Source organism: Scylla paramamosain, chromosome 33 (genome assembly GCF_035594125.1).
Source record: "Scylla paramamosain isolate STU-SP2022 chromosome 33, ASM3559412v1, whole genome shotgun sequence".
Classification (NCBI taxonomy): domain Eukaryota; kingdom Metazoa; phylum Arthropoda; class Malacostraca; order Decapoda; family Portunidae; genus Scylla; species Scylla paramamosain.
In genome coordinates, this window is record NC_087183.1 from 1,752,557 (window position 1) to 1,776,351 (window position 23,795).

Genomic DNA, 23,795 nt, shown 5'->3' on the forward strand with positions numbered 1-23,795 from the left:
CATCCCCCTAGATCAAGATGGCATCTTCCCCCTCTCCCACTCGCACTGCTAGGCAGAAAATCTCGTTCATGGTGCAGAAAATGGAGGTTATAGCCGACAGCAAGAAGGCTATGAGCAGGATACAGCTCATGGAGAAGCATGGGCTTAAGAGAAGTGGGATGGATAAAGGGAAGGTAGGGAAGGGGGGAAGGAGGTTTAGAAGTTGTGGCACTACTGACTCACTCACCATTGCTTTAATCAAATCTTTTTTTTCTTTATTGTCAGTGGTTTCTCCTAACTGATTGTCTTCAGCCTCTCTCTCACTGCCGCAGTGTTGCATCTCTAGCTGTTTTCTACTGCTATTTTCATGCTAACTGCTCTTCTGATCTTTCTAACTGCATGCCTCCCCTTGGGTTTTGGCCGGAACATTTGAGCGGGAGGTAACTGCACTCCAGCGCTTTTTTCGTTAGTCAGGAGGGAAGAAGGGGTTGTGAGGAGGACAAATTAGTTAAATCTAGAAAGGTAACTAGCTCAGGGAAGGTGAGAAATACCTTAAGTGTTTACTACACAAATTGTAGTATTTTGAATAAAATAGACTTGCTTAGAGGAATAGCGTGTATAGAGAACTTTGATATCATTGTTTTAACTGAAACTTGGTTAGATATGTCAGGAAAAGTATTTAATCCAGAGGTTAAGATTGATGGTTATACACTGTTCTATAAAGATAGGGAAATCAGGAGAGGAGGAGGTGTCACGTTATACGTTAAGGACACATTACAGTGTTGTATTAACAGTAGAATCAAAACAGATAACAAAACAGAGTCGATATGGGTAGATATTAAGGAAGGATCACAGTCAGTAGTACTGGAAGTAGTGTACAGGCCACCAAACAGTACGAAGGAAATTAACACCTCACTGTGGCAGGAAATAAATAGAGCAGGAAGGTATAGTCAGGTATGTGTAGTAGGAGATTTTAATTTTAGGAATATCAACTGGAGCCTGATGGTGGGTAACAAGGAAGCAGAGGAATTTCTTAAGGTAATTCAGGATAATTTTTTAAAAAAGGTAGTCGTAGAACCCACAAGGGGGAACAATATTCTAGATTTAATTCTTACTAACAGGGAGGAAGCAGTCACGCAGGTAGAGGTTGGAGGACAGCTAGGTAACAGTGACCATAGGGAAATTAGGTATAATTTGAAATGGGAAGAAACTTTCAGAAGCAAAAACACTAGTAAAATACCTGACTTTAGGAGAGCAGATTTTGAGGAATTAAAAAGGTACCTCCAAGGAGTTGACTAGCAACGGATGCAGGGTGAGGTTAGGTCCGGGACAGAGTTGAGAGAGAGTGAGGTGTGAGGTGAGGTGTGAGGTGTGAGGGTGTAGGACAAGAGGAGGAAAAAGGTGTCTGGAAGGGACAGAGGAGAGAGGGAGGGGGAGATAAGTGTGAGTATGTTGGAAGGTAAGGTCATGCTGAAATAGGAGAGGTGAGGTCGAGGTGAGTAGGAGGAGTGGAGAGGATGGTAGGGGCCGAGATGAGGGGATTAGGTGAAGTAAATGTAGATGAGTTATATAAATGTTTTGTAGATAAAGTTCATACAGGTCAGTTAGCAAACATCCTGTATCAAGCAATAAGATCACAGGAAAAATACCCTAAATGGATGACTGCTAGGTTAAAACATTATATAGGGCAGAAGAGATGTATATACAAGAAATTAAGGGCAGGTGAAAAAGTTTTAAGGCCACAATATAATGAATTAGTTAGAACAGTCAGGAGGTTAACGAGGAAAGCTAAGGGCAATTATGAATTAAAGGTAGCCAGCCAGGTGAAGACAGACCCCAAGGGACTTTATCAGGTATACAGGATGAAGAATAAGGATACTATAGGTCCATTAAAGGTAGCAGATGGGGAGCTAGTTAGTTCTGGGGAGTGATTAGTAAAATTCTGAATGAGTATTTTTAACTGTCTTCACCCAGGAAAACATGCAGGATATGCCAAATAGTAAACAGATGTTTAGAGCAGATGAGAATGGGGAACTGACATATTTCCATAACTAAGGAGATAGTGGAACAGGAGATAGATGGGCTAAAATCTTAAGAACAGGACCAGATGAAATATATCCCAGAGTACTTAAGGAATGCAAAGAAGTTATTAGTGAGCCGTTAGTTTCTGTCTTTAGGAAATCACTTGAGTCAGGTGAGGTACCAGTAATGTGGAGACAGGCTAATGTAGTACCCATCTTTAAGAAAGGAGATAAAACTTTAGTGTCTAACTATTGACCTGTCAGCTTAACTTCAGTTATACGTAAAATATTGGAGTCAATAATAGCGAGAAACATTAGGGAACATTTAGACAAACATAACTTGATAAATCAGTCACAGCATGGCTTCACGAAGGGGAAGTCTTACCTGACAAACCTGTTAAGTTTTTACAGTAAAGTGTATGAGGCATTAGATAATGGTGATAGTTATGATATCTTATATTTGGACTTTAGTAAAGCAAGGTATCCCATCAAAATCTCCTGAGAAAGGTTAGGGCACATGGGATAGATGGGAAGGTATTAGGCTGGATAAGGTCATGGCTTAGTGACAGGCAACAAAGAGTTGTAATTAACGGCTCTAAGTCCGAGTGGAGTCATGTAATTAGTGGAGTGCCACAGGGATCAGTATTAAGGACATTGTTATTTCTAATATACATCAATGACTTGGATAGTGGAATTAGTAGTGATGTTAGTAAATTTGTGGATGACACAAAGATAGATAGATTAATTAGGTCAGAATCGGATGCCATTGCCTTGCAGGCAGATTTAGATGGGATGAATGAATGGATGGACAGATGGCAAATGCAATTTAATATCAACAGATCCAAAATACTTAGTGTAGGTAGAGGAAACCCACACAGTAGGTACACATTAAACAATGAAACTCTGGTAGGTACAGGGTATGAGAAAGATTTAGGAGTTATAGTTAGCTCTGAACTCCGTCTAAAAAAGCAATGCATAGAAGCTAGAAACAGGGCAAATAGGGTACTAGGATTCATTTTTAGGAGTGTTAAAAGTAGAAGGCCGGAAGTAATATTAAAGTTATACTTGGCGCTGGTCAGACCTCATTAAAACTACCCTGTGCAGTTCTGGTCCCCACATTACAGGAAAGATATAGGTCTATTAGAATCAGTACAGAGGAGAATGACTTAAAGGATACAGGGGATGAGGAGTAATCCTTACGAGGCGAGATTTAAGCTATTAAATTTACATTCTTGAGAGAGACGTAAGTTAAGAGGGGACCTGATAGAAGTCTTTAAGTGGTATAAGGATTATAACAAGGGGGATGTAAGTAAAATTCTTAGGATCAGCAACCAGGATAGAACAAGAAATAACAGGTTCAAGCTTGAAAAATTTAGGTTTAGGAAGGAGATAGGAAGAAACTGGTTCTCAAATAGAGTTGTAGATGAGTGGAACGGACTCAGTAATCATGTTGTTAGTGCTAGAACATTAGGGAGCTTTAAGAGAACATTAGACATTTTATGTATTGGGATAACAGATGGAAATAGGTAGGTATATTTCATACAGGGACTGCCACGTGTAAGCCTGGTTACTTCTTGCAGCTTCCCTTACTTCTTATGTTCTGATGTTCTCCTGCGGCCTTGCTGCACAAGACTTTCTTTTTTCTCTCACCCCTTCTCTCTCTAATGCAAGAGTTAACCAGTATTCTCAGTCATTCATCCCTTTCTCTGGTAAACTTTGGAATTCCCTTCCTGCTTCTGTATTTCCACCTTCCTATGACTTGAATTACTTCAAGAGGGAGGTTTCAAGACACCTATCCTTCAATTTTTGACTACTGCTTTGGACCCTGTTTGGGGACTGGCATCTCAGTGTTTTTTTTTTTTTTTTTTTTTTTTTTTTTTTTTTTTTTTTTTGAGGGGGATTTTTGTTGCCTTTGGCTAGTGTCCCTCCTACATAAAAAAAAAAAAATGTTCAGTATAATGAGGGTTTACTATATATATATATATATATATATATATATATATATATATATATATATATATATATATATATATATATATATATATATATATATATATATATATATATATATATATATATATATATATATATATATATATATATATATATATACATATATATATATATATATATAATGGGTGATATGAAGTGATGTAAATAGTGGTTTAGGTTGGTTTTGAAATTATTGTTTCTATACTGTACCAGTAATCCTAGGTTAATATTAGCATGTAATGGTGTCCATAAGTATCCAAATTTAAGAAGAAAACGATTGATTTTGGAATGTAAAATATATGTAGATGATATGAGGTGATGTCAACAGTAAGCATTCATCCACTGCATGTGTAAGTAATGACTCAGCATGGTTTTGTAATGATTGTCACTGTACTATACTGATTACTATTCTTTAATCTTGAGATGTTTTATGAACTATGTATTTGTTATCTATATGTACTGGATGTAGATTTACTGCCTGCCACCACTTGTAGTAGTTAGATGCTGCTTTTACTTGCTGCTGCTACCACTAATTCAGAAGAAAGTTACTGCCTGCTCACTGACTGATAGACTTATTGGGTGACTGGAGATGATGGTAGCAGCACAGATGATAGTGGCTTGTTGATTCTCCAATGAAGATATATTGGTAGTGTGGTGTTTTGTGGGTATTTGTTTTATCTTGTGGTTTGATTGTGCAAGTAATAGTAACAGAAGAGATACAGTCACTTTTCTTCTTTTAATTATAAGATAACAATGTAGTACATGCATGATATTGAGAGACACTGATTACGATGGATATGATGGATGCTTCGACTCTCTCTGATCTCAACTCTCTGTGATGACTGACTGAACTCTATGAACTGAACTCCTTGCTATGCATACAGGTTCAATATATGGAGAAGGAAGTGGATCAGGATTGAAAAGCTGAGATGAAGGGATGGCTAGTCAGATGCTTGGAACTGGGGTAAAGGAACCAATGACAGATGTCATTATTCTGGCCATTGACCTTCAAGGAAGACCACAGGTGTTTTCCCTAAGGACTGGCTGAGAGATGCACCTTTCCCTTCAGGAGGTAAACATATCACGCAGGGAAGCCACAGAACGCTTGACTTCTGATCTTTCTAAAATTTTTGATTGGGGCAGAGCAAACTTGGTATTGTTCAATGCGTCAAAAACTCAGTTCCTCCATCTATCAACTTGACACAACCTTCCAGACAACTATCCCCTCTTCTTCAATGACACTCAACTGTCCCCCTCTTCTACACTGAATATCCTCGGTCTGTCCTTTACTTATAATCTGAACTGGAAACTTCACATCTCATCTCTAGGTAAAACAGCTTCTATGAAGTTAGGCATTCCGACACGTCTCCGCCAGTTTTTCTCATTCCCCCAGCTGCTAACTCTATACAAGGGCCTTATCCGTCCATGTATGGAGTATGCTTCACATGTCTGGGGGGATTCCTCTCATACTGCTCTTCTAGACAGGGTGGAATCAAAAGCTTTTCGTCTCATCAACTCCTCTCCTCTAACTGACTGTCTTCAGCCTCTCTCTCACCGCCGCAATGTTGCATCTCTAGCTGTCTTCTACTGCTATTTTCATGCTAACTGCTCTTCTGATCTTGCTAACTGCATGCCTCCTTTCCTCCCGCGGCCTCGCTGCACAAGACTTTCTTCTTTCACTCATCCCTATTCTGTCCACCTCTCTAACGCAAGAGTTAACCATTATTCTCAATCATTCATCCCTTTCTCTGGTAAACTCTGGAACTCCCTGCCTGCTTCTATATTTCCACCTTCCTATGACTTGAATTCCTTCAAGAGGGAGGTTTCAAGACACTTATTCATCAATTTTTGACTACTGCTTTGACCCTTTTATGGGACTGGCATTTCAGTGGGTATTTTTTTTGTTGGATTTTTGTTGCCCTTGGCCAGTGCCCTTCCTACATAAAAAAAAAAAAAAAAGAAAAGGTGTGGAACTCCCTTGAGACAAGAGAGGGGAGGAAAGCAGAATTAAAAACAGATCAGATTGGCCACGTGAGGACAGTGAACACATGGAAACACTAGACAATGGAATTTACATATAATGATAATAATGACTGATACATATAATGATTATGGCTTATCATTAAACCCAGCTGTGACCTCACTGAACATTTACCTGTGTCTCACAACACAAAGGGGCAGTCACAGCCTGGCCTCTAAAGACAACTCTCTTCCTCCACACAAAACTACAAGCACCTAATAACACACACACCCTTCACTCAAAAATTTTAAAATCATCATGGCGACTCCTACACCAGCCTCGGAGTCCCCATCTGGGGAGGGGACCATAAATGTCCCCAGGCCTTTCTGTCGACGACCCTAAGTGTCTTGACACCCCCCTCAACTTTTTCTTCATTAACTTCTGCAACATTCACAGTCTAAGATCTAATTTTCAATCTGTAGAACACCACCTCTCCTCTTCTAAACCTCATCTTCTTTTCCTCACTGAAACTCAGGTGTCTGAGGCAACTGACAGCAGCCCCTTCTCAGTTCCCTCCTACTTTCTCTATCCTCATTTTCGATCCAAAGCTGGATGCTGCGTTTGTGTGCGCAATGACTTAACCTGCTCTCGTGCCCATGCTCTTGAATCTTCCGAGTTTTCCACCATCTGGCTACGACTGCAGAGTCACTCTCATACTAAATTTATCTGTGCTGTATACCTCTCACCTAACTCCTCTGACTATAAGAAATTCTTTGACTACTTAACTTCCAAAGTGGAGCATATTCTGACTCTCTTCCCTTTTGCAGAAATCTCCATTCTTGGAGACTTCAATGTTCACCACCAGCTTTGGCTTTCCTCTCCCTTCACTGACCATCCTGGTGAACTAGCCTACAACTTTGCTATCCTCCATGACCTAGAGCAATTGGTGCAACACCCTACTCGCATTCCTGACCGTCTTAGAGATACGCCCAACATTCTTGACCTTTTCCTGACCTCTAATCCTTCTGCTTATGCTGTCACCCTTTCTTCTCCGTTGGGCTCCTCCGATCACAATCTCATATCTTTATCTTGTCCTATCGCTCCAATCCCTCCTCAGGATCCCCCTAAGTGAAGATGCCTCTGGCATTTTGCCTCTGCTAATTGGGGGGACCTGAGGAGGTATTTTGCTGATTTTCCTTGGAATGACTACTGCTTCCGTGTCAGAGACCCGTCTTTGTGTGCTGAGCGCATAACAAAGGTGATAGTGTCTGGCATGGAGGCGTACATTCCTTACTCTTTTTCTCGTCCTAAACCTTCTAAACCTTGGTTTAACACAGCTTGTTCTCGTGCTATACATGATAGAGAGGTGGCCCACAAAAGGTACTTAAGCCTTCCATCACCAGAATCTCATGCACTTTATATTTCTCCCCGGAACCATGCCAAGTCTGTTCTCCAACTAGCCAAAAACTCCTTCATTAACAGAAAATGTCAAAACCTTTCAAGATCTAACTCCCCTTGTGACTTCTGGCATCTAGCCAAAAATATCTCCAATAACTTTGCTTCTTCTTCTTTCCCTCCTCTATTTCAACCAGATGGCACCACTGCTATCACATCTATTTCTAAAGCTGAACTCTTCGCTCAAACATTTGCTAAAAACTCTACCTTGGACGATTCTGGGCTTGTTCCTCCCTCTCCTCCACCCTCTGACTACTTCATGCCACGTATTAAAATTCTTCGCAATGATGTTTTCCATGCCCTCGCTGGCCTAAACCCTCGGAAGGCTTATGGACCTGATGTGGTCAATCCTATTGTTCTCCGAAACTGTGCCTCCGTGCTTGCACCTTGCCTAGTCAAACTCTTTCAGCTCTGTCTGTCAACATCTACCTTTCCTTCTTGCTGGAAGTTTGCCTACATTCAACCTGTTCCTAAAAAGGGTGACCGTTCTAATCCCTCAAACTACCGTCCTATTGCTTTAATTTCCTGCCTATCTAAAGTGTTTGAATCTGTCCTCAACAGGAAGATTCTTAAACATCTATCACTTCACAACCTTCTATCTGATCGCCAGTATGGGTTCCGTCAAGGCCGCTCTACTGGTGATCTTCTGGCTTTCCTTACTGAGTCTTGGTCATCCTCTTTTAGAGATTTTGGTGAAACTTTTGCTGTTGCCTTGGACATATCAAAAGCTTTTGATAGAGTCTGGCACAAAGCTTTGATTTCCAAACTACCCTCCTACGGTTTCTATCCTTCTCTCCAACTTCATCTCAAGTTTCCTTTCTGACCATTCTATTGCTGGTGTGGTAGACGGTCACTGTTCTCCTAAATCTATTAACAGTGTTGTTCCTCAGGGTTCTGTCCTGTCACCCACCCTCTTCTTATTATTCATTAATGATCTTTTAAACCAAACTTTTTGTCCTATCCTCTCCTACGCTGATGATACCACCCTGCATTTTTCCACGTCTTTTCATAGACGTCCAACCCTTCAGGAGGTAAACATATCACGCAGGTAATCCACAGAACACTTGACTTCTGGTCTTTCTAAAACTTCTGATTAAGGCAGAGCAAACTTGGTATTGTTCATTGCGTCAAAAACTCAGTTCCTCCATCTATCAACTTGACACAACCTTCCAGACAACTATCCCCTCTTCAATGACACTCAACTGTCTCCCTCTTCTACACTGAACATCCTCGGTCTGTCCTTTACTTATAATCTGAACTGGAAACTTCACATCTCATCTTTAGCTAAAACAGGTTTTATGAAGTTAGGCCTTCTGAGATGTCTCTGCCAGTTTTTCTCACCCCCCCCTGCTGCTAACTCTGTACAAGGGCCTTATCTGTCCATGTATGGAGTATGCTTCACATGTCTGGGGGGTTCCACTCATACTGTTCTTCTAGACAGGGTGGAATCAAAAGCTTTTCGTCTCATCAACTCCTCTCCTCTAATTGACTGTCATCAGCCTCTCTCTCACCGCCGCAATATTGCATTCCTAGCTGTCTTCTACCGCTGTTTTCATGCTAACTGCTCTTCTGATCTTGCTAACTGCATGCCTTCCCTCCTTCCATGGCCTCGCTGCACAAGACTTTCTTCTTTCTCTCACCCCTATTCTGTCCACCTCTAATGCAAAAGTTAACCAGTATTCTCAATCATTCATCCCTTTCTCTGGTAAACTCTGGAACTCCCTACCTGCTTCTGTATTTCCACTTTCCTATGACTTGAATTCCTTCAAGAGGGAGGTTTCAAGACACTTAGTCATCAATTTTTGACCACTGCTTTGACCCTTTTATGGGACTGGTTTTTCAATGGGCATATTTTTTTATTGGATTTTTGTTGCCCTTGGCCAGTGTCCTTTCTACATAAAAAAAAAAAAAAAATAGTCATATGCATAAAAAATTTTAAGTGTTGTAGATAATCTAAAATATTTTTATTTTTGTGGAGCTGGTCTTTGCTAGATTGGAAGTCAAGTCATTTTCTGCCATTACTTTCATTAAAATTCTATCATGGGGCATTAGCAGAACATCTCCACCACATTATAGAAGAGTTGGACATGATGTCGTTGCCAAGACCATGATCACGATCACCAAATGTGAAAGTTGGTCATTCTGAGAGGTCCTTATTTACCATAACTGAGTATTTTACCTCATTGCCAGTTGACAGCTATTGTGCAGTTAGGTGAAGAACAAGCAAGGGGAGTGTGGTGTGTTACTTTTTTGGTTCCCAGCCAACCTGGTAATAATGTAAAAGTAAAGTTTTACACTGGGCAGCCAACATTTCATGTTTTAATGCACATTTTTTTTATTTTATTAGTGATTATTTGAAAGAGGCATCTTGTTTGACCAAATTTCAGCAACTTATTATAACCCTCATGAGAATTAGGTTTAATCTAACTATAAAGCTTTGACTCAAACCAACTCATGCTTAAAGTTGTGCTTAATTTCCCAAGTCATGCTGAGTCAAGGTCTCAAATTTAAGACAGGTCTGGAAGTAGCTTAACTTTAAGAGCTATGCTAAGATTAAGTTAACCAAACAAAGATGGCCAACTGTCAAGCCCAAGCTCCCCACCTCAAGAATTATCAGACCTGTAAGGATGTTCTTGATGACCTTAATGACACTGAACTGTTGGACATATATAGACTAGACCTGCAGGAGTGTTATCTGTGTCAGATTTGATGGGAGATTCCTTGGAGAGCCCCAAAGGAAGGAGTGATGCACTGATGCTAGTAATTAAAGTAACAATTAGAGCAGTATTTAGCCAATGGGAAATGCAACTCTGTAACAATAATGACCTTGGGTCTTCCTGTGTCCTGTTGTTGGCATCTTATTTACCTTCTTGATAACATAGCCCCATGCATCTTATTTTTGTACCGTTGAATGAGCAAAGCCCTTCAGGCTATATCTTTCCTCATAATGCTGACTGGATGAAGAAAAAGTCTCGCCATCAGTCCAGCTTGGTTTCCTCTTTTAGTCTTTTGGGCCTTAGGGGTCATCATCTTCTACATAAAAGAAAGAGAACAGGAAAGGAGGTGCTACTGAGTGGGAATGGTGGGGCAACACTGTCTCAAGGACATAAACACTGAGACAAAATAGAAAATGCTTTGCATGGGATCTAATTTACTTATTAAAAATCACAAATTTATGTGCTCATATCCTTACAAAATTGATGATAAATTATTATTTTTTTCTTTGATAAAAAAAAATGTAAAAAGATTGCACTATTAACTCAAAATTAAGAAATATAAGATTTTACTGTTTTGCTCTTTCACCATTTCATGCTGGGACTAAAGAGTTCATCTCAGCACAACTTTAAGCATGCTTAGGAGATAAGCACAAGTCTAAGCAGAAGGCTGAGATGAGATCTGAGAATCTTTGTTAATATGGCCCCTGGGACTTGGGCTACAGATTTGAGCAGCTTGACAGTCTTGTACTAATTTTAATCATGTTATTCATATATACACCTTTCATTTGGTACCATCATTAGTTTATTGGCCTGACAGAGAACATGCCAGAAATAACTTTCCCATGGTCATTAAAAATTAATTTCCATTATTTATTGCATTACACTTATACCTCGGTATTACAGACTAAAAGGGGGGAACATCGGTCCAATGAAGCCGATTATCCATAGATACTGACACAGTGAACCCCCAGTTTTTCACAGGGTTATGTTCCAAAGTCACCCATGAAGTGCTAAAATCCACATTATATTGATGCTATCCCTAAAATATTTTAGCCTATTTATTTCTTCTGTTAATAAGAAAAACCATTACAGGTACTCAATGATGATGGATGAGATGAATGGAAATGATGAAGCAGCTGTGCAGCAAGGTGTAATGAACATATATGAAGAGAGAGAGAGAGAGAGAGAGAGAGAGAGAGAGAGAGAGAGAGAGATATGAATTGTGGTTGTGTGACTGCCAGTGGGTGACCTTGACAGAGGCTGGTGGCACATTGCTCTCTCTCTCTCTCTCTCTCTCTCTCTCTCTCTCTCTCTCTCTCTCTCTCTCTCTCTCTCTCTCTCTCTCTCTCTCTCTCTCTCTAAGGTAGGTTAACACACACATAGACACACACACACACACACACACACACACACACACACACACACACACACACACACACACACACACACACACACACACACACACACACACACACACACATAGAGAGAGAGAGAGAGAGAGAGAGAGAGAGAGAGAGAGAGTGCATTGTGTCAAGGCCACTCACTGGCTGCCTTTTCTACATTTCTTTTTGACAGCATGGTTATAGAAAATTATGATAATTCAAACACAACACAAAAAGAGCAAAAACCATGGAATAATGAGCTCCACATGTTGTTACACTGATGAAAACAAACTGACTGTTTGCAATGAGCGGTCAGTTCTTAAATCAGTGGCTCGTGTTCAATGTTGCCTTTCAAATTAAGTTGGCTGCTCCAGATTTTGTCTGCTGCCTCCAAAATCTGTTAAAGCGAGGTCCGTAGTACAGAGGTATGAGTGTAGTTGATTGCTTTCAGATAAATACTGAAAGGCCAAGTGATTTGGGAACTAGAGGTCAAACATATTCTCACTACAAATCTCATATTGCTGTGAAATATCTTATTGCAATATCTCCACTAGGTTTTATATCATAAATAACAAAAGGTCAAGGACAAAGGGTCAGTGACAAATGCATTACTAAACAATGCGGTTTACTTGCAGAAATTCTTCCTGGAGATGTAATATTGGCAGATAGAGGATTTGACATAATTAGTACCATAGGTTTATTTGCTGTTGAAGTTATTGTTCTAGCTTTCATCAGAGGTGAAAAGCAGCTCAGCATGATTGAAGTAGAGACAACTAGGAACCTAACTGTATTATGTATTTATATAGAGAGGGTAATAGGTGTTGCAAGACAAAAATATTCCATGTTGCAGCCAATGATACCTATTAGCCTTCTTCAAGATGATGTCACTAATGGGCTCACAACTTTTGATAAAGTAGTATGTGTTGCCTGTGGATTAACTAACTTAACTGCATGTACTGTTCCATCAAGTTAACTACTTTTGTCAAGATTGTAAAACATGATGAGTGAGTGGGAAGAAAGAAGGGATTGAAGATGAATAAAGTGGATGGAATTACTTAAGACAAAAATGGAAGAAAGATGCAATATACAAGGAAGTGATTGTAAAGGGAGTGGTTTCCTGAAATTCTTTCTGTTAACTTGTAAACTGTGCAATAGGGTCCTGGCATTCATACTCGTGGTGTGCAATTATCGGCATAAAAAAAGTTCTTAGATTGCATGGAAAAGTATTTGAAACCCAAATATTAGTTCATTATTTATGTCAGTTCAGATGTGGTGGTATAGTGAAGTTGCTCAGTTTTTCACTTCGAGCTAGTGGACTGTGAGCGATGTTGGTGGTGTCATTTGATCATTCTAGTTGTATATATTTGTGATGTAGATATAGTAAACATATACATATATAGAAATATTCTGTCACACACACACACACACACACACACACACACACACACACACACACACACACACACACACACACACACACACACACAAACACACATATATGTATGTATGTATGTATGCATATGTGCCACACAGGAAATTGCTGTGGAAGTTGAAGCATAATGGTGGGCTAAGGAGGGTTCTTGCTGAGACAGATGGAAAATTTCTTGACAAACAGAGAAATGAGAACAGTGGTAAAAGATAAAAAATCATCATGGAGGGAAGTCATAAGTGGCTCAAGTACTTGCACCAATCATGTTTGCATGTGGAGCAGAAGAGGAAAAGGATCTTAGTGTTACAGTGACTGGGAACCTGACCCCGGAGAGACACATTAGCAAAATTACAGGAGAAACCTATAACTTGAGAAGAATAGGGCAGGCCTTTGCATATATAGATGAAGAGATGGTCAGGAAGATGATCGTGTTGCTGATAAGACCTAGACTAGAATATGCAGCAGTAGTGTGGTCGCCATACAAGAAAAAGGATATAAGGAGGTTGGAGAGAGTTCAGAGAGCAGTTACAAAGATGGTACCAAGTATCAAGGACTTGTCATATGAAGAGAGACTGGCAAGGATACATCTACCAACATTGGAAAAGAGGAGAGAAAGGGGAGACTTGATTGCGATATATAAAGCATATGAGGGAGTAGAGGAGGTGGACTAGAGTGACTTAATGGTCTGGGATACACGGGACACTAGAGGACATGGAAAGAGGCTGAAGAGGAGTGCTTGTAGAAGAGATGTTAAAAAGTATAGTTTCCCATATAGAAGTATTGATGTATGGAACAGTCTGGATGAGGAGATGGTAAATGCAGAAAATATACATGGATTCAAGGCTAAGTTGGATATTAAAAGATATGGAGATGGGACAGCACGAGCATAGCTCTTTTTCCATAAAGCACAACTAGGTAAATACACACATGAGAGAGAGAGAGAGAGAGAGAGAGAGAGAGAGAGAGAGAGAGAGAGAGAGAGAGAGAGAGAGAGAGAGGGAAGTGTGGACTCACTCACCCTGAATTGCCAAATGTCATTTCAAGACATATGGGAGTGAAATATAGGCCACCAAGTTTAAAAATAGCCTTCATGTCATATGATGTAAGTTGCAGTTACTTGCTGTTCATCACGTGATGTATGTCCCAATTTACGAGTTAAGTAAGGGTCAGAGCCACCAAAAGCACTAATTTTAGCAACTTCTCTTTTCTTGGCTTCACCATTTAGAGTTTCAGCATAGTCACTTACAACAAGAGATGAAGAAGTAGCATCCATCTCTCTGACTCCTACAAACCATAGAACAAATACATTCACTTTTCCTCTCAAAATGAGTGACAGTGTTGCCATGGCAACATTTTTTTAAACAAAAGCAAAGCAGTGTGACATCACTGCAATCTCTCTATATCTGACATGACTTTACACACATAGTTATTATCAGATATCCTCTGTTCTTTTTTTTTTTGTTGCCAAGGGCAACAAAAAAATTGCCATGAGAAAAGGCTCACTCAAATGCCAGCTCCCAAAGTGACATCAGATGGAACAATCAAGTAACAGAGAATATATGCCTTGAAACTTCCATCTTAAAAGGGTCCAAGTCATAGGAAGGAGGAAATACAGATGCGGGAAGGGAGTTGTTAGGATAATTGAGTATTGGAAAAGGTGGTGGTGTGGGTGTAGCACATCACTTACTCATCTCTAACTCTGGATGAGAGCTGAGAGGAAGGGTGATGCCCAGCTTGGCCCACTGGTGAGGAATCCTATATGAAGTGCATTGCAGCCACACTGGGATGCTGGAGTGGAGTTGCTCTCTCTCTCTCTCTCTCTCTCTCTCTCTCTCTCTCTCTCTCTCTCTCTCTCTCTCTCTCTCTCTCTCTCTCTCTCTCTCTCTCTCTCTCTCTCTCTCTCTCTCTCTCTCTCTCTCGCCTTAGGTGAAGAAAAGAAAAAAAGACCACTAAAATGCTAGCCTTCAGAAAATTCCAAATAAATGATCTAAAATTGTATGATTAAGAGAAAAGCCATAGAAGGCACTGCTCTGGTCAGTCCTTTCTGTAGAGACAAGTATGTGCTTGATGGCATCAAAGGAGTTAAGAGGTGAGCTATAAAGCTACTTCCTATTTACACTTTTCATTAATATTTCTTCTTTTTTACTTCACAGTGCTCCAGGTCACTACTGCCAACACTGCTTAGAAGATGTTGCTTCCCCACAATACTGGAGCTGGTGTGCTAGCCCGAGCCCTTCTATGTGCTGCCTCACGCCAGGCTGTTCTCATGTGTACCCTGCCTCCCAGGTATGCATATTATGCACATGCCAGGCCTTAGCACTAATGGTTTGCTGATCATTTACACTTGGGATTCATTCTTGATTGATGATGATATCTACTTGCACTTATTTTTTTATTTGATTATTAATTATTTATTTAATTTACTTATCATTATTGCTATTATTTTTTTTCATTTTTGTTATTTATATATTTATATTTTACTTATTTATTTATTTATTTATTTTTTTTTTTCCTGTGTATTTGTGAGAAGTATAATGGAGGTGCATGAGTTTAATGGTTGAAGTAAAAGAAGATGAAGATGAAGAAGACAAGTTGGAGACAGTTTTGGCTGTATGCCAGAAGTTACGAGGGAAGTTAGGTGGAGAAAGATTTTGACATTTTCTATTGATGAAGTAATTTTTGGCTAAGTGGAATAGTTTTGACATGATTTTGGACAGAAATATAAAATGCTTGAGATTCAGGTGATGGAAGACTCAAATACTATTTGTGGGGTGCCATTTCATCATGTATAGCATGAGAACAGTCTGAGTTAAACCAGGGAGTTGTAATTTAACAGTCTGTCAGGATCTACCAACTCTGCTCTCTTCTTGGATGAACAAACAGTCAACAGGTCTCTGGTACCTCAGGTGTTTGTGAAGTGTGTGTGTGTGTGTGTGTGTGTGTGTGTGGAGATGGAGTGGAGTGCAGATGTGTGTTGAAAGCTCCATACCTACTGGGCGTATTCCAGGTCATTCTGGAAACCTACTTTCCGTTGGCTGATAAGATAAGCACAGGAAGATGTGGTGATTGATATAAAAGCTGTTCGAACAGTAGGTAGAGTATGAACTTTGTATAAAGTGAAAGAAAAGCTTTGACTGTGCCTGATCCATCCCCTTCAGTACTAGCGACCCTTGTTGGTGCATGCATACAAGGTCCCATATCAAGCAATAACTACTTGCATACAGACCCAATTACTCTTGTATTTCATTATCAAGGGAATCATGTCTGCAAGATCTTTGGCTGACTTATGGAAGATGCCTAGAACACAGATAAAAAATATCATGAAAGATGAGCTGATTGACTCTATCATCATCTGCAGATGTTGATGTTGGTAGTGTGGCTTGTTTGGAGAAGAAACTGCTCTCAATTGATACTGAATTAAATGAGTTATGGAGATCTATTGCTTCAGTGGAGAATAATACCAACAAAAAGATGGCAGAGATGGAAGAGAAAATCTGCAAACAAGCGGATATCATCATACAGCAGCAGCTGTTTTTGAAATACACAGTTAGAAAGAATAGAGAGACTGATCTAGTTGTACTGGGTGCCCCTGATCATGCTACCCTTGATGGTGCCACCAATGATGGCAAGGTTTGGGAAATGCTTTAAATTAACACCGAGATCTACTTCCAATGAAGATTGGGGCATCTCAAGCCTGGCAGTACTTGCACTCATCTGATTCTTGTCACTGTTGCCATGAAGGAGGCAAGAGACAAGACCTTGGGTAGGACATGCAGGGTGAAGGAACAGAAGAGTGCATTTAGGAAGGTTTATGTTAAAAAAGGTATTCATCCTGCTGTCAGAGAAGAATGGAAGTAGCTATGCTCAGCTGAGGTGTCAGAAAAGGAGTGTCCCAAGAACCAATTATGCAATATTCACCTGGACTCAAGGAAACAGAAACTGTATTGTAATGGAGTGGTAATTGATAAATGGGACTTTTATTCTTAAAATGCCCATATGATCATCTCAGGATTGTATCATGGAATATTAATGGAGTTAAAAACTTAAGAGGAACTTTTTTTTTAGGAGGGACACCAGCCAAGGGCAACAAAAACCTAGTTAAAAAAAAGGCCCACTGAGATGTTGGTTCCCAAATTAGTTACAAAGTGGTAGTCAAAAACTGAAGGATAAGTGTCTTGAAACATCCCTCTTGAAAGAGTTCATGTCATAGGAAGGTGGAAACACAGAAGCAGGCAGGGAATTCTAGAATTTACCAGAGAAAGGGATAAATGATTGGGAATACTGGTTAACTCTTGCATTAGAGAGGTGAATAGGATAGGACTGAGAGAAACAAAAAAGTCTTGTGCAATGAGGCTGTGGAAGCATACAGTTAGCACTCCTACGCTGATGATACGACCCTGCACTTTTCCACGTCTTTTCATAGACGTCCAACCCTTCAGGAGGTAAACATAGCACGCAGGGAAGCCACAGAACGCCTGACTTCTGATCTTTCTAAAATTTCTGATTGGGGCAGAGCAAACTTGGTATTGTTCAATGCCTCAAAAACTCAATTCCTCCATCTATCAACTCGACACAACCTTCCAGACAACTATCCCCTCTTCTTCAATGACACTCAACTGTCCCCCTCTTCTACACTGAATATCCTCGGTCTGTCCTTTACTTATAATCTGAACTGGAAACTTCACATCTCATCTCTAGCTAAAACAGCTTCTATGAAGTTAGGTGTTCTGAGACGTCTCCGCCAGTTTTTCTCAACCCCCCCAGCTGCTAACTCTGTACAAGGGCCTTATCCGTCCATGTAAGGAGTATGCTTCACATGTCTGGGGGGGTTCCACTCATACTGCTCTTCTAGACAGGGTGGAATCAAAAGCTTTTCGTCTTATCAACTCCTCTCCTCTAACTGACTGTCTTCAGCCTCTCTCTCACCACCGCAGTGTTGCATATCTAGCTGTCTTCTACCGCTATTTTCATGCTAACTGCTCTTCTGATCTTGCTAACTGCATGCCTCCCCTCCTTCCGCAGCCTCGCTGCACAAGACTTTCTTCTTTCTCTCACCCCTATTCTGTCCACCTCTCTAATGCAAGAGTTAACCAGTATTCTCAATCATTCATCCCTTTCTCTGGTAAACTCTGGAACTCCCTGCCTGCTTCTGTATTTCCACCTTCCTATGACTTGAATTCCTTCAAGAGGGAGGTTTCAAGACACTTATCCACCAATTTTTTACCACTGCCTTGACCCTTTTACGGGACTGGCATTTCAGTGGGCATTTTTTTTATTGATTTTTGTTGCCCTTGGCCAGTGTCCTTCTTACATAAAAAAAAAAAAAAAGATCAGAAGAGCAGTTAGCATGAAAATAGCAGTAGAAGATAGCAAGAGATGCAGCATTGTGGTGATGAGAAAGAGGCTAAGATAGCCAGTTACAGGAGAGGAGTTGATGAGATGAAAAGCTTTTGATTCCACCCTGTCTATAGCAGTGGTGTGAGTGGAAACCCCCCTCCCCCCAAGACATGAAGCATATTCCCTGTACAGAGTTAGCAGCTGGAAGGGTGAGAAAAACTAGCAGAGATGTCTCAGAATGCCTAACTTCATAGAAGCTGTTTTAACTAGAGATGAAATGTGAAGTTTCTAGTTTAGATTATAAGTAAAGGATAGACAGAGGATGTTCAGTGTAGAAGAGGGAGACAGTTGAGTGTCATTGAAGAAGAGGGGATAGTTGTCTGGAAAGTTGTGTTGAGTTAGTAGATGGAGGAATTGAGTTTTTGAGGCATTGAACAATACTAAGTTTGCTCTGCTCCAATCAGAAATTTTAGAGAGATTAGAAGTCAGGCATTCTGTGGTTTCCCAGCATGAACTGTTTACTTTCTGAAGGATTAGACATCAATGAAAAGGTGTCAAAAAGTACAGGGTGGTATGATCAGCATTGGAGTGCATAGGACAAGAAGTTTGGTTTAAAAGATTATTGATGAATAGTAGGAAGGAAGTTGATGACAGGATAGAACCCTGAGGAATATCACTTAATAGATTTAGGAAAAGAACATTGACCATCTACCACAGCAGCAATAGAATGGTCAAAAAGGAAACTTGAGATGAAGTTACAGAGAGAAGGATAGCAGCCATAAGAGGGTAGTTTCTAAATCAAAACTTTGTGCCAGACTCTATCAAAAGCTTTTAATATGTCTTATGCAAGAGCAAAAATTTCACCAAAATCTCTAAAAGAGGATGATGAAGACTCAGTAAGGAAAACCAGATCATTAGATCATTAGATTAGAAGATGATGGAACCCATACTGGCAATCAAATAGAAGGTTGTGAAGTGATAGATGTTTAAGAATCTTCCTGTTGAGGATAGATTAAAAACTTTAGATAGGCAGGAAATTAAAGCAATAGGACAGTAATTTGTTGGATTAGAACGGTCACCTTTTTTTAGGAACAGGTTGAATGTAGGCAAACTTCCAGCAAGAAGGAAAGGTAGATGTTGACAGAGTTGAAAGAGTTTGACTAGGCAAGATGCAAGCACGGAGGCAAAATTTTGGAGAACAATAAGAGAGACCCCATAAGGTCCATAAGCCTTCTGAGGATTTAGGCCAAAGAGGGCATGGAAAACATCATTGTAAAGAATTTTAATAGGTAGCATGAAGTAGTCAGAGGATGGGGGAGAGGGAGGAACAAGTCCTGAATCATTCAAAGTAGACTTTTTTTAGCAAAGGTTTGAGCAAAGAGTTCAGCTTTAGAGATAGATGTGATAGCAGTGGTGCCATCTGATTGAAATAAAGGAGGGGAAGAAGAAGCAAAGTTATTGGAAATGCTTTTTGGCTACATGCCAGAAGTCACAATGGGAGTTAGATCTTGAAGTAAAGTGTCTGATTGTGTTAGAATATCTCAAATGTGTCAGCAATTCAACACGTAAATTTTTGTAAACTTTATGTTAGAGAGGAGTGCCTTTGCCATTGTATGGATTATTGTTCATCATATCCTTGCTGGGTTTTCATTATGCTCTCAATATGTTTTATATTTTATCTTGGATATTTTCTTGTTTCTGTGGTTTTTGTTGATTTTTTATTTTTTCATGTGTTTTTATTATTATTCTTTTGTGTAAGTTTTCTTACTTATTTCAGTTTTCCATTTTTAGTGTCTTATGCATTTCTAGTTTTAGCTTTTACCAATTTTTATGTGGTGCATGTGATAAATTTTTGTAGTTTTCTGTGTTTTTATAAATTTTGTTTGCTTTGATATTCTTTAGTTTCATTAAATTTAATAGCTAATTTAGCATCTTTTCTTTATATCTTATGATTGTCCTTTTCTTTTTTGTAATTTGACTTATGACTTCACCAAAGGTAGTCATTTTTGCTAGATCACAATTTTGGGTTTATTAACCCTCCTTCAGTAGCGTATTGTAGCCGAGGTGGGAATTGCTGGAGTCGCTTTGTGGTCCAGTACTTATTCAGTGGCCTGTGGGGGTCACCTTGGGTCGCAAACATCTCTGATTGGCTGGCTGTGCACTGCTGCTGGACTCATTATGCAGCTGCTGTGATTGCTTATTTCTCTTCATGCTTGGTAGTGCCTGAAGGTCATTGGCTCATACCTTGAGTTCAGGGCTGAATTCTTTGATGTACAAGGCTTCTAGTATTGCAAGGTGCCTTGCATCTGTACATGTGTCAACAATTTTGGTATTCTCTACTAAGCATTGTCTTGTTGCTGTTGTAAGTTTTGGGCTCTGGATGTTAGTTGGCAGGTGAGGCATCAAGGAAGGGCATGACACCATTCACACCTTCCTTGACATCCTCACAAAACAGCAGTAAGAGTCTTTATTACAGAAGTATACACCAAGCCCACTAATCCTGGACACTGCCTTTAACAGAAGGAATGAATGCCCTGACAGATACAGGGACTCCACCATCGGTGCATACACTCATATCTCAGTACTATGGACTAAAAGGAAGGAACATCAGTCTGATGAAGCTGATTGTCCATAGTTAGCAACACAGTGAACCCCCAGTTTTCCATGGGGTTATGTTCCAAAGTACTAAAATTCACGTTATATTGATGCTACCCCTAAAATATCTATTTATTGTCTCTGTTAATAAGAAAAATCAGTACAGGTACTCAGTGGTGATGGATGAGATGAATGAAGATGACGAAGTAGCTGTGCAGCAAGATGTAATGAACATATATGGAGAGAGAGAGAGAGAGAGAGAGAGAGAGAGAGAGAGAGAGAGAGAGAGAGAGAGAGAGAAATGAATTGTGGCTGTGTGACAGCCAGTGGGTGACCTTGACAGTGGCCAGTGGTGCAGTGCTTTCTCTCTCTCTCTCTCTCTCTCTCTCTCTCTCTCTCTCTCTCTCTCTCTCTCTCTCTCTCTCTCTCTCTCTCTCTCTCTCTCTCTCTCTCTCTCTCTCTCTCTCTCACTCTCTCTCTCTCTCACTCTCTCTCTCTCTCTCTCTCTCTCTCTCACACACACACAGATAAGTTAACACACACACACACACACACACACACACATGACATGCAAGAGAGAGGTGTTTTTTCAGCACTCTGGCTGAGGGCATCATTTACCTAGAGGAAGTGGGTGAGTGTGGGGGAGGAATTGGATTAGTGCTATCCCAGTCTTAGGTGTGACACTAAACATAAAATATACATGAATTATTATTTTTTTTCTTATTTTATTTATTTATTTATTTTTTGTCAATGTGGAGCCATTGGAAAGATAGCAAGTGACAAGGCTGGAGCTCGACCAAAATAAAAAACAAACATCTTAAGCTGATAGCCCAAAGAGCATAGTTAATCAAGTGACACCTGGCCCATTAAAACATTTATTCACTCCCACAAACACTATGAGAGAAGAAACTACTGACTATGAAGGCTTCTCAGATGCAAATGGAAGGATTGGTCTCATAGAAGAACTGTTTAAAGGTTTGTCCAGGTGGGTTAAATAATTGGAAAGGAGATGTGACTAAGTAGAGTTGGAAAACAAGGCTCGGAAAGAGAAATGTGAACTTCTGGAAAATGAGAGAAAGATTGAGAATAGAAAGTTGAATTATAAATACGAGGAATTGAGCAAAAATGTAGAAAGCTGCAAGGTAAAGGTGGGGATTAATCAAGAAAAGTTTATAGTTATACTGTGTGGGGAAAGGAAAAAAAGATGAGAAAACTACTAATTTAAAGGAGATAATGAAAAATCAGTTGAAAGATAAGGAAGAATTTGTAAAAAAAATGCAGTAGTTTAAAGTTATTAAAGAAAAGGAAGATTTTGCTAGGAACACTGTAGAGAAAAAAATGCATAATTCCTTTTAGGATTAAAGAGGTAAAGATAGCTAAACATGAAAGAGAGATAAAAGAGAGCATTGCAGTGGATCTAGTAAAAGTTGTGACTGAACATGGGAATGATTGGCAGGGGAAGATTGAGGAAATAACAAGATTAGAGAAGTACTGTATTTGATGGCTTATAAGATGCTTGGGCTTACAAGACACACCTCATTTCAGGCAGGCATAAAAAAAAAATAAATAAATAAATAAATAAGCAGGTTTAAGCTCTGAATATGAAGTGAAGGTTTCTTCTGACATTTGAAGCCCTCTCATATGTGCAATTCAGATCCTTATTAGATCCCAATATTATACATTTAAAAATCTTAATAAATGCTAGGACCTACCAACACTACTGTGAGATGTAAACAAATATGGCGTAGACAGTGAAGTTGTCAGAGCCCAGAGGGGTAATAAATTTTGTATATCAAATTTTTTTATTGTCATTCTACATGTAATTCTAGTTGTAGTATTTTAGTACATTTTCAAAATATAAGGATGTATAAAAATAGGTTTACCTCATTCTCTACAACATATGTGTATTTGAAATATTCAGTATAGACCACCATCATGAGCTGCCCTATCTCGTGACACTCTCTTATAAAATCTTTTGTTTTATTAGGTAATAAGCTATTTTCTAAAAAAAAAAAAAGTTTCTCATTAGTTTCAAGTTTTGTTGAACATGCACACAAGGTAAGAATGTTAAAAGATAGATACAAATTCAGGTTTAGTGTGTAACCAGATGGTGGAAAACTCTGGGGAGGGGACCATAAATGTCCCCAGGTCAGACTGCCTTTCTGTCGACGACCCTAAGTGTCTTGACACCCCCCTCAACTTTTTCTTCATTAACTTCTGCAACATTCGCGGTCTAAGATCTAATTTTCAATCTGTAGAACACCACCTCTCCTCTTCCAAACCTAATCTTCTTTTCCTCACTGAAACTCAGGTGTCTGAGGCAACTGACAGTAGCCCCTTTTCTGTTCCCTCCTACGTTCTCTATCCTCATTTTCGATCCAGAGCTGGATGCTGTGTTTATGTGCACAATGACTTAACCTGCTCTCGTGCCCACGCTCTTGAATCTTCCAAGTTTTCCACCATCTGGCTACGACTACAGAGTCACTCTCATACTAAATTTATCTGTGCTGTATACCTCTCACCTAACTCCTCTGACTATAAGAAATTCTTTGACTACTTAACTTCCAAAGTGGAGCACATTCTGACCCTCTTTCCTTTTGCAGAGATCTCCATTCTTGGAGACTTCAATGTTCACCACCAGCTTTGGCTTTCCTCTCCCTTCACTGACCATCCTGGTGAACTAGCCTACAACTTTGCTATCCTCCATGACCTAGAGCAATTGGTGCAACACCCTACTTGTATTCCTGACCATCTTGGAGATACCCCCAACATTCTTGACCTTTTCCTGACCTCTAATCCTTCTGCTTATGCTGTCATCCTTTCTTCTCCGTTGGGCTTCTCCAATCACAATCTCATATCTTTATCTTGTCCTATCACTCCAATCCCTCCTCAGGATCCCCCTAAGCAAAGGTGCCTCTGGCGTTTTGC

At 39.8% G+C, this 23,795-nt stretch overlaps 1 protein-coding gene across 10 annotated transcripts in view; it reads left to right on the forward strand.

Annotated features, from left to right (window-relative positions):
* LOC135089526 (mitochondrial ribonuclease P protein 1 homolog) overlaps positions 1–23,795 on the forward strand; it is a 159,666-nt gene that overhangs the window by 45,957 nt on the left and 89,914 nt on the right. For 8 of the 10 annotated variants that reach the window (XR_010261524.1, XR_010261523.1, XR_010261522.1 and 5 more), the window contains one exon: positions 15,089–15,221. Coding sequence is in view for 4 of the 10 variants with exons in the window: in XM_063985166.1 (XP_063841236.1) it covers positions 15,124–15,221 (98 nt within the window). In the remaining 6 variants the exon portion in view is untranslated. Of the gene's footprint in view, positions 1–11,216; positions 11,333–15,088; positions 15,222–23,795 lie in introns of those variants that run through there. The other 2 variants (XR_010261519.1, XR_010261520.1) reach the window with 2 other exon arrangements.